The 12,024-nt window shown below is 38.3% G+C and overlaps 1 protein-coding gene across 4 annotated transcripts in view; it reads right to left on the bottom strand.

The window, feature by feature from the left end:
* fsd1l (fibronectin type III and SPRY domain containing 1-like) overlaps window positions 1-10,961 on the bottom strand; it is a 48,265-nt gene extending 37,304 nt beyond the window's left edge. For 2 of the 4 annotated variants that reach the window (XM_004910850.4, XM_004910852.4), the window contains exon 1: window positions 10,752-10,961. In XM_004910850.4, coding sequence (XP_004910907.1) covers window positions 10,752-10,766 — 15 coding nt within the window. In that variant the 5' untranslated portion in view covers window positions 10,767-10,961. The remainder of the gene's footprint in view (window positions 1-10,751) is intronic. The other 2 variants (XM_004910853.4, XM_002933989.5) reach the window with 2 other exon arrangements.
* Between the last annotated feature and the right edge of the window lie 1,063 nt (window positions 10,962-12,024).

The raw sequence follows: 12,024 nt of genomic DNA, 5'->3' as shown, positions 1-12,024 counted from the left end.
AATGTTTCCCTTAAAGTGACTCCCCCCTTCTTTTTATACAATGAAAGAAAATGTAAATCAAGGCAATACATATTGAATAAGCATTTTTAAAAGTTAAAGGAACAGTAACACCAATATATGAAAGTTTAAAAAAGTCATTAAAATATAATGTATTGTTACTCTGCATTGGTACAACTGGTGTGTTTGCTTCAGAGAAACTACTATAGTTTATATAAACAAAACTGCTGAGTGGTCATATGGGTAGCCATTCAAGCAGGAAAAAAAGGAGAAAAGGCACAGGCTACATAGCAGATAACAGCTTATCTGTTATCTGCTATGTAACCTGTGCCTTTTCTTCTTTGAATTGCTGCCCCTATGATTACACAGCAGGGTATTTATATAAACTATAATAGGGTTTCTGTAGCAAACACACCTGCTACTAGTAGCAGCTACTTGTCATAACTACCCTCCCATAGACAATACTGAGAACTGCCTCTGCTAAAACACACGTAGAGACAATTATCAGTAAATGATCAGCATTGTCTCTTTTAGTAGCCACGACAAGTAGCTGCTACTAGTAGCTCTGTGTGTCTTCCCCCTTATATTTTAAATTACTTTAAAACACTTTGATTTTTTGGTGTTACTGTTCCTTTAAGTTATTTGTAAATGTAATTGCTATTGAAAGCAGCATCTGCTTGTTTGAACTACTGAAAAAAATAATGTAGCGGAAGCCAGCTAATTAAAAAACCTTGAGAAGACCTGGTTTCTGATACTGAAGAGTCAGAACCAGGAATGAGTAGAGAATAGAAAGGGATATACAAATATTGCTTTCAACTGTAATTTTATTTACAAATAATTGCAAAATTAATACACATTTTAATTAATGTATATTGAAAAGTTAACAGCTATAGTTTTTTCTTAATAATTCTTGCTCTAAACAGTGGAAAGCTGAAACCCCTTGACTTTACACAACATCCCACAGACTTGAATCTTTGGTATCATGAACTTCTCCTTATCTGTAAACCTGGGACACTGCCAGGAATAAAGGAAAAACCACCATTTATACAGATCTTTATTAAACCGTAAGGTAGTAAAGGTGATCATCAACGAGCCGGTGCGGTCCCCGATCCGACTGATTTTCAAACCTGCCAGATCAAGATCTGGTGATTTCAGGCCAGATGTCGGTCACGCAGGCATGTCGTTAGTGCCCCTACACAGGCCGATAAGCTGTTAAATCGGTCTAAGGGACCGATATCGGCAGCTAGAATCGGCCCATGTATGGTCACCTTAAGAGTAAAAACACAAAAAAAACCCAATCATTTATTAGTTACTATTAGTTATTATTTACAGATGAAGATTATTTTTAAGATATATATTTGGGGAAAAAAAAGCTAAGTAGCAAGAACAAAACTTTAATATGAGTTCTACTTGTTAGGCTCATGCTGGCCATATTGGTCAATTGGCCCTTTTAATTCTTTAAATACTGTGGATCTTAAAATCTACAGCACTGGTTCTAAAGGACCAATTCTGCTAGATTCCAGTCAGTTTTTTGATGTATGCCACACCAGTGTTTAATGTGGCAGAAGCGCAGCAGATCAAAGAGACAATGTATCAAACTGCTGTACATTTTACTGAGTGATACTAAATTCCATAAAACATAATCGTGTTTGACAGCTACACTACATTCTGACAAATAGAAACAGGCATTAGCTCTGATATATGTGATAAATCTTAAAGTGATACTAACATAAAAATGTTAACGAAATATTTCTGGACAAAAGACCCCCAGAAAGAGTTTGATGCGGCAACACTTAAAAGAGAAGGAAAGGTAAAAACTAAGTAAGCTTTATCAGAAAGGTCTATGCAAATACAGCCATAAGCACTCACAGAAATGCTGCACGGAGTTCTCTGTCAAAAGAAATACGATTTGTTGTCAGAGACACGCAGCTCTCTCCTCTCCTGCTCCCTCATCCCTCAAGAATGCTTAGAACTCCTTCCCCCCCTTAGGAATGTGGACCTGAGCTAATCAGCAGCTTCTTCGTAGTTTTACAAACTGAGCATGTACACCGGTCTTGGTCTTGGTGTAGGAGCGAGGCATTATGGGAACTTTCTTTACAGAGCTCAGTGTTTTTTTTTTTCCCCTATGAGGCTTCTGATCATCTTAACGGGAGAAATATGGGAAGACTTAAGGGCACTATTGAGAGAACCGAAGGTATGCCTGCAGCTTGAAATTAACTCTTTATTAGCCTTTCCTTCTCCTTTAAGTAACACTAACATGTTCAAGATTTTCATAGGAACATGTCAGCGTCGCTTTAAATTAGATCAGACTCCTAAAGATGTTACTAGGTTTTCCAGTTTGATATTTAATAAATCAGACCCATTATTTTCTGTCCTAAACATTCTTGGAACAATGTTTAAATCCCTGTTTTAGAGATAAAACTAGCTTTGTGTTTTCTGAGACACACCACCACTGAAGCAAAATGTGCCTAGAAATGATTTGCTAAAGTTAGCAGCTACAGTATTCTCTCAGGAAATATATCCAACTTTAAACAGATATGGGATGTGTTTTCCAGAAAGCCTGGAAACCGAGTTTTCTAGAAAAAAAGTATTTTCATAATTTGAAGTCTACTGAAGAACATTTTTACATCAAACTAGTAGTAGTTTTTGCTCCTAGCATGGACTATAATCCAGTTTTAGATTGCCCTGTATCAGAAATAAATTGCTTGGCAAGAAATCTATAAATTTCAAAATGAGTAAAAGCAAAGTGCACAGAAGGATTTCTGTCAATAAATAGTACATTGGTTTTGCAGACCTAGACATAAATAGTCAGATGTACAAAAAAAATAATGCTGGTATACAGTACTGATAATGGGTGTGCTGCATTAACTGGCTTTTTTTCCTTTTTCTTTCCTTTTCTATTTTAATGGTTTTGATGAATAAATAAAATAAAAAGGCATTTTGAAAGTATTTTCACACCAAGACGAAGGGGTATTAAAAAACACAAACTGCACTAAGTAAATAACATAAAGACTCCTATAAGTGACCAACAAGAACAATATTGGGCCTAGAGTTGTTCCCAAAACAAACTTTGCTGCCAATATAAATCCATACAAACACATAGTTTTGGCAGTAGCAACTGTCTGAGTAGGTAATCCAAATTGCAAAAACAGGCAACTGCCTATTGCCTAGTCCATTTAATTCCCTAATATAATAATGCCAATGTCATTACAACCAAAAAAACCTTCATAGGTAAGGTAAACTATTAAGCTGGCCAGGGGAGCTGCTGGCATGAGGTGAGTTGAGGAACTTGTTTCAGGCAGCAGTGCCCTGCAGGTTACTAGGGGTGGCAAAAATCTGCTCCTGCTAACTTTAAAAAGCAAAATACCTGCTACTCAAGTGCAGAAAGCGCAACTGCGCTCTCTGAGCTAGCAGTGTTGTCCCCCCTCAACCCTTTCCAATTGGGAAGGCCATGTCCTACAACTGAAGTCCTGATCTCACTCCATCTAAGAGTTTGTGGCACTGTTCAAAGACGATGCACAACCATGAAGAATAACTTAACCTGAAGGAAACCAACCTTGATGAGTGGTCCTACATTTCATCCTCACAGTCTGCTAAACTGGTATAAAGTACCCAAAAAAATGTAAAGGTCAATTTTTCTATGGTGCCACACATGCTCATTACAAAGTTCAATAAGAAACACATCCAAATAAGCCCCGCTGCCTACGGTACTGTTCAAGCACAGCACCGCAGGCAGCCCGTCAGGACCATACTTGCAGAGGTTAAATACGAGTTGCCAGGGGGTGCTTTACAAAATAGCACCCCATGACTTTTTGATTTTAGCCCATTCTTGATATTTCTTGTTCTTTAAAGTTGTTACAGCTGCAAAAGGTGGCTCTACAAAATATTAAAGTGTGGGAATTCATATTCCCACTGGTTGATACAAATATGTTAGACAGCTCAAGTGAAAAAATGTACCAGCCCAAGGAAAAAGCTTAAGAACTTAATTCACTGGAGTGACTAAAATATTGACCCCCCTTCCCCCCTGTAAATTAGACTGCTGACGAAAGACACTTCCATGTCTCCTTTTCTTCACTGGGGTGGCACATGACAGTTTTATTCATACGTACTTGTAAACAACTTTATTATATAGAGTAATAATGTAAAATATGAATTTAATAGAAGACTAAAGATAAACTTAATCCTGAGACAGACTATATGCTGTCATGTATATTTTAGGATTTCGTCTCTGAACTAAAACTATTTTAGCATGTTTCAGCAAAAAATAAAACAAACAAAAAAAACTCCACATTACTTGGCTTAAGTCTATATTGACCTCAAGGTGTATTTCCTTAGTCAAAGGAAACTGCTACTTAGTACACCCCTTTATTCATTTATGTAAGGTCTTATAAGATGTTATAATCTTAAAAGACAACCTATATATAAAATCATCTGATTTTAAGTCTGTCAAATACTTTTTTTTTTAAACCAGCAATGTTCATTAATTGTAATATTTTATTATGGCATAGAAAACCTAATCTTGAAATAAATTCATTGGAAGCCCTAAAAAAATAGAAAATAAACATTTTGTACTTTGTACTCTGAGCTTTGAGGAACATTAATATTCAGGGTTTATTGTATAACTCCTAGCAGGAAGGACCATCTGAGTTTTACAATGCCCAATGGATTCAAAGGCATTTTCACATGGATTTTCTACAGAAAGGACTCGGGGGTGGGGCTGAGTTTAAAACATTTTCTATCGGTTTGCACAATTTGGTAAGCGAATACAATCTTTTTTTAATTAAGGTTCTCATGACTTTATTTGACTAGTGCAGGACTATGTACAGGGCAGCATACACATACCAGCTCTGTGTGCATAAATACATTTCCGTTCCATTGGCTATACGTTGTTGTTTAAGTTGTTCTGCTGCTTGCTACCATTTAGATCACATGCATACACAGTTCTCCATTCCTATTACCACTGCCACAGGGCATGAATACCTAGCCATTAAGGTGGTCTGTTCACAAATGAGAAGAACAGGAACCAGAAATACATTTTAGTCTGATGCAGAGAGTGGTATTGTAGGATTGTCTCCACTTTAAATATTTTTCTATGGTTACAATTTGACATTTTTGTACTGTAGTTTTTCTAGAGTGACATTAAACAAACAGGCAATGATTTGAATGAAACTGAAAAATAATAGGGCATGAAATCTAAAGATCAAGTTCTGCCTTTCCTAAATCCCCCCTCCTCTATTTTCACACAGGCCCAATAATTCTTATCATCACAGCCTGCCTTGCTGGAAGGAGCCTGGCACTTGCAACATTGTTGAAAAAGTAACAACCAGGAGTTCAGCAAATGCTGCTTCCTATGGCAATTACATTTACAAATAACTTTTAAAGCACTAAAAAATTTTAATAAACTGATATTGCAAAGTTGCTTAGAATTATGTTTTCTTTTATTAGGCAAAAATGTATTTTTGGGGTTGACGTCCTTTAAGAGGGCAAAAAGAAATAGCAGTAGCATATCTGTGCTTAATTAATAACAAAAAAACTTGTACCCACAAGCAAACCAGTAAAAAGTATGCAAAATCCAAAAGGCTCTGGCTGCTTATTTAGGTCTATTGGTAAATCAGCCCTATTGTCCTGTAAATAATTAATTATGTGGAGTAAGCCCTTGAGCTAATGTAGATGGGATTACTTTAAGCTAGTGCCTTGGTGTAGATGAGCACATTATCTGAATGACAATTTTTTTTTTTTTTCCGTTTTTAATGCTTCACAGACAGTAACTAATTTGGTGCTAGTTGCACAAAGTTAGATTAAGTCAACTGGCCAGGGGCATTACAATAAGACCCTGTCACTGCTGGTGTGCACAGAAGCGTGCCCAGTGAGACCCTGCAGCATACCCTGTGTTCAAGATCATATGCGCAGTTATGATACCAGCATATGAAACAAATAATATAGATAGGAAGCAATTGAAATTATTTGTTGATATTAGGTTTAAAAGATATTTTTGTGAGGGTGAAGTGCCTCTTAAATGCCTTCTATGATAATCGTATAAAGCCAAGTTGAGTGTCAAGTGTAAACAGAGCAGACAGGATTCTCACTGGAGAATGTTCAGACATTTGGCTGCTGGCCCAGAAGGTGTTGGAGAGAGTTTTATTATGCATTGTTGCTTTAAGAATACATCTCTGTGGCTCCTGGACTACAGACCCCATGATGGCATAACACTCTATAACATGTTGCAGAAGGCTTTGAAAACGGTGAAGCAACACTGCTAAGGAGGATTTACAGAAGTATATTGAGCTTTACTATCCCATATACAGAGGTCTATGATTATGCACCTACCTGGATGGTAAAGTTTTCTTTAGCAATATAAATCTAAATGGTTCAATTATTTACCACAATGCAGTGAACACAATTTTGGATTCAATATCCATCTTTTCAACCCACAATGCACTGGGGTTTTTCCCACATAAATCAGAACTGCATCACTTCAGGTTTTAAATTAGTATTTATCAATGAGTGAAATGAAAAATAAACATAAACATGATAAACATGCCTTTAAAAATGTTTTAGAAATAAATGGAGAGTGGCAACTTTCACTCTAGTGGACTGTGGTGAGCTCTAACTTCACTCTTTGATAAATATACCCCATGTGGCAAAATTATGTCTGTGTCAGATTCCATAGGAACAATTATGCCTTGCATCTTACTGACATAGGTTGCTGTGGGAACCCTGGAGGAGGGGCACCAGGAGCCCCCTGAAAAGTTGTGTATGCCACACAATAAAATATTTGAATGGAATTCCCTATTAAAATGTTGATGTGCTTGCCTCTATTTGATTGCGTGTGGACTTCTGAAGAGTGGATTAGGATGTGAGAGGCTTAAAGTATCTTACAAAAACTGCAGCATAGTTACAAGTTGGTGAGTTTGTTTTAAAAACCAACACCTCCAAGGTCCCCCTGTTTTAATGGATGCACTTAAGCAATATTCAGAACAGAAGGCACCAAATGTAACTATTTAGGAGTGCATGGAGTAGCTTTGGATGGCTGATTTTTTTCTTCACTGAGAACAGTTTTTCATTGTTATTCAGAAAAATAAAAGGATAGTTTTGCAAAAAGATATATTATATACACACACATAATACTTCTTAATCAGAGCAAATTCTTAAATTATGTTTTACATGCGATACTTGGCTGCAAGTATAGTTAAATGATCATACCATGTTTGCTTCCACTGAATAATTATCCATTTCATTTCCACATTAGGCCCCTCTCTTACAGCTTAGAAACTGATAGGAGGAACAGGTGAAAACCCAAAGGATTAATGATGCAATTTGCAACATTTTTTTGTATTAGTCCTAAAGACATAAGAGATGAGAGGGAAATAGAATGTAGGACTTAGAAAGTACGCTCAGACACAGAGGCATGCTCAAGTTCACACTAAAGGCACCTGACACCAGCTATGATGCTCCCAGATCCATTTCTGTTCCCCACAACACCCCTTCACTGCCATACAGCTTCTGTTATTGGTCACATACCAAACTTCTCCTCTGTACAGTAACTGTTTCTCCACCAGATATAGTCAACCACAAAATATTAAAATTTTTAAAATTATTCAATTATCAATCCTCTCTGCTATATGGATGGATAGGGAAATATATATATATTCTTACATGCCACCATAATAGTGCTTTAAGTCCAATTGTAAAGATACAGGTTTTGCCACTATATGTGTCTAATGCAGTCAAGGTCTGCAAAAATCATTAAATGAATGACAAGAATGATACATACAAACATTGATAAAGCAAATGATTCCAAAACCATTTCATCAACTGTTCAAATTTTAAAATGAAAACTTTGGACTATGTATTTTTATTGTCTGCATTATCTAACTACATATTTCCTTATTAATTTATATGTATTTATTATTTATGGTGGATATATCACAAACTGGAGCAATTCTGGATGCACACTGATGGCTCAGTTAGTTGTTTACTACCCCACACCTACCAATCAGCAATTGGCTCAATCAACTATAATAATGAAAAATTAAAGTGCAATAGACTATAGGCTCCTACTCATGAGTATAAATTCCATATCATCTGTGCATTGTCTAAATGCCAAAAACCACCTGACTGACTTTAAAATTTGTATTGCTCATTAACATATCTAAATGTAAGATTTGCAGTTGTGAGTTACTGTTGTGTTCTCAAACAATTTTTCTCTATAAATCTATTTTTACCTGATTTTAAACTTTTTAGCAGGATTTATGCATTGTAACAGAGTATCTCAATTTAAAACCTTATTTTCAGATCACATCACAGTTGTCTGATGCTGCCACTAACTCCCAGGGACACAATGGCAACAGTTTAACAAAGGACATAGGCATTAGCATCATCTGCTTCACTGCAAATTGCCTTTTTTTTTTTTTTTTTTAAAGCTGACTAAGGGTTGCATTCTGTTGCCCAATGGAGTATGCACATCCCAATGCTCCAAGCCCCTTGTTAAATTATTGAATTGTTGTGCAAACCTCCACCTGCTCCTCTTTAAATTAGCATCCCAACAATACATGTGAGGGGGCCTGCACTGTTTGCTCTCTAGTGATATGGCTCTTGACAAAACTGAATACTCCAATCAAACTGCTAGAGCAGCAGCCTTCTGCAAGTTACAGGTTAATGCAGAATTTTATTCACAATGTACACAACATTTAGCGTGATTTTTCTAATATAAATAAAGTAGGACCTTCAAATGTATCCATCATTTAGCAATCTACAGAGCACCAAATACTGAAATATGCTTAGTGATCAGCATTTTACATTCCAATGTATTTCTTTTCAGTGTTCTCAATAACGATTCAGCCAAATCCTTGGAATTGCCCCTTGCATTCTTAAAGTAACAAACTAATATAGAACTGTAGAATGTATTCAGTACAATTTTTAGACTGCGAGGCTTAGTTATTAAAACAGAGCAAATCTGCCCAAGTTTAGTAACTCATGCCAATCTATTTAAAAGGGTGCCTACTATAGGAAACTTGTTTCTGCCACTGTGGGCTAATAGAGCCTACACTTTGGTTGGGGAAAACAATACTATTTTTTCCAATAAATACTTTTACTATACTTTACTATAGTTTGAGATATGACGACTGCACCAGGAGGGAGCTCCATTAAGCTAATGCCAAACAGGGCTGATTCTCTGCCTGTGGAAAATTGTAGGTCGAGGATAAGCCCCTATGTTGGCATGTTTCCCTGTGCCTGCCTGCATCCAAAGCCATTGCGGCAACCCATGAGTAGGCAAATAGAGTGGATTTCATGTACGAAATGCATACTCACCTGTTTCGTGACTGAAGTCCACTCTGTGTGCAGGCTAAGTGATGCCAGCATAGGGGCTGATTCTTGGCCTGCATTTATCCACAGGCCGAGAATCTGCCCCATCTGGCATTAGCCTGAGGATCAAGTTAGAAAACAAAAGTAAAGAACTGATTGGTTGCTGTGGGCAACATCACCGGTGATGTTGGCTTACACACTGTAATAAATATGCGCCTTAGAGTCCCAGCTTGCTCATTTTTGATGTCACACGTATGAACATAATGAGCAAGCTGGAAGACCTACTTTTTTAGGGGCAGATACAATTTTTGTGTAAGGGCTCTGGCACACGGGGAGATTAGTCACTCGTGACAAAACTTCCTGTTCGTGGGCGACTAATCTCCCTGGATTGCCATCCCACCGGCAAAAATGTAAATCGTTGCCTCGAGAGGAAACTTCCACGATTTTAGTGAAATCGCGCCGCCGCGTATACCATCCTACCGGCGATTTACATTTTCGCCGGTGGGATGGCATTTCGGGGAGATTAGTCACCCGAGACACGGGAGATTTGTCGCGGGCAACTAATCTCCCCGTGTGCCAGAGCCCTAAGAGGTGGCCTTGCAGCTGCATGAACAATGCACATAACTGACTGGTTGTTATGGGTTACTGTCTTGATGCAAGCAGTGTTAGTAAATGAGCCCCTACATGTTTGCGCCAGGGCACAGTGTATGTAATTGTAGTTCTTACTGAAAAAAAATTGCTCCAAAATAAGTAATCTAAAAATGCATTCTGTTCAATTACAATTTGAAACATAATAACTGTCCAATAAACAAGATTACATTATGAAATGCATTACCTTTCCTTTTTCCATTCCCTTTTCAAAGTGTTAGTGCATTCTCCCATAAAGAGTTCCAATACAAATATTGTTAGAAGCTGACTTTACATACATTCAATAACCCAGGCCAGTACATGCTCACACCTCTCCATAACCCACCTGCCACTGAGCCAAGTGATATGCTTACACACCACCCAATGCAAATACTTGGAACGTTTGTGTTTGGCTCCAAATAGATCAAGTGCCTGCGCTGCTGAACTCCCAGCATTCTCTCCCAGCCCCTGATGCAAGGGATGCTGGGATTCGTAGTTAACAGCTGGCCTGCTGCAGTTCTAGCAGAGTGAGACGATCTCGGCTACACCCCACGCCCATAGCGATAGCAGCACAATCATCAGACCCCCCAGAACACATTTCCCGTTTAACTGGGTTACAAGCCAGCCATTCTGTACATGGGATTCAGATGCCTACACTGGGTAATTCACCTGAACAATCGGCCCATTAGGCCAGAGTAACATAGGCACCACATACGTGTATAACCTTAACAGCAAAACTATGAGACAACACAATGAATGAAATGGTTGGGGATCATTCTGTGACTGGGCATCGGACATCTCCCCCCATGCAAAGTACTTACTTTCTGTGTATCCATGGCCGAGCCTCTTGTCTCCTCCGGGCTTTTGTAGAGGAGGATAAAGAAAAGATGACTTGTGTGAATGGGTGACCAGCCCAAACCCCTCCTCCTCCTTAGTCGCTGCTAGAACTGCTAAAGGCTTCGGGAGCAAGAGCACAAGAACACCTGCCAGTAGGGAGAAGGACGGGTGACGTGCTGGTCATGTGACCGTGCGGAGTGAGAAGGGGCGGGGCTAGCTAGGAGCCGGGGAAGGAAAGTTGCGCCAGGCAGCGGGAACATTGAATGCTAGCAATGGCTCAGCTTCTAGGGGACTTATTGTAATTCGCACTGTGTTTATAAAAATCAAGTTTTGGAGCAACAGTAGAGTAGTATGAGGTATTTCCTACCCTGCGTGCTGTCGGGAGTCAATAAGGAGCCCCCCGCGCATGTTTATAAGGGGCGGTATAATGATTCGCTCTGGCAGAATCGAGGACAGAACTTGGTGGCTGGGCTTCTAGAAAATAAATAAAAATGTCTAGTTTAGAAGTTTCTATTTTTTTTGGTCAGGGGTAGCTGCTGAATAGGAAAGCTAAATAAATATTGCGTAGAGGCAGTGGGTCCAGTCCCTCATATTTCTCTGGGAAGGGGGGAAATGTTGAAGCATCTGAGACATATTTGCAGTTCTGATGAGGCCTGAGTGATTCTTTGCTCATTACAGAGCTGCCCAGCAAAATAAGTGACAAATCTGACACAACTTGTGTGACATTTTAGGTAGGGACAGATTTATGAACATTCTGATAATTGTGCTTTTAGAGTTGTTTTTTGAAACCACAACTAAACAAGTAGAAAACAAGAATGTCTAGTCATTTATTTAACAATCCTAATTGAAAAAGCACAAACAAAAAAAAAACTGCAATTTTTTCAGATTGTCGCACAAATGTGAGTGTAAAAAATAGCTGAAAACCATGAAACAAACAGATCTTCCCGTTATCTGATCTGGCTAGCTTTTAGATGGCACATTTTTATATTTTGCAATTGTCGTTTTTGTTGCATAATAAATAAAAAAAAATTGTGAAAAGAACTAACATTAGTTCCCACCTGCTTGGTTAGTTACTGGCCTAGCTAATAAAATACTAGCCAGTGTATTTGCTAGAAATGTTCTGACCTTCCCTCATTCCTGCTTCTAGCTTGGTCTCTTCCTTGCCCCCCTATCCCTTCCCCCCCCAGCGTGCCAAATTCTGCCCCTTGCCATTTTTTTATCACAGCTACTTTGGTACAATATCACAAATCATTTTAC

Source organism: Xenopus tropicalis, chromosome 1 (assembly GCF_000004195.4).
Source record: "Xenopus tropicalis strain Nigerian chromosome 1, UCB_Xtro_10.0, whole genome shotgun sequence".
Lineage (NCBI taxonomy): Eukaryota > Metazoa > Chordata > Amphibia > Anura > Pipidae > Xenopus > Xenopus tropicalis.
Note: the sequence above shows the minus strand (reverse complement) of the source record. Positions and strands in the feature narration are given on the sequence as shown.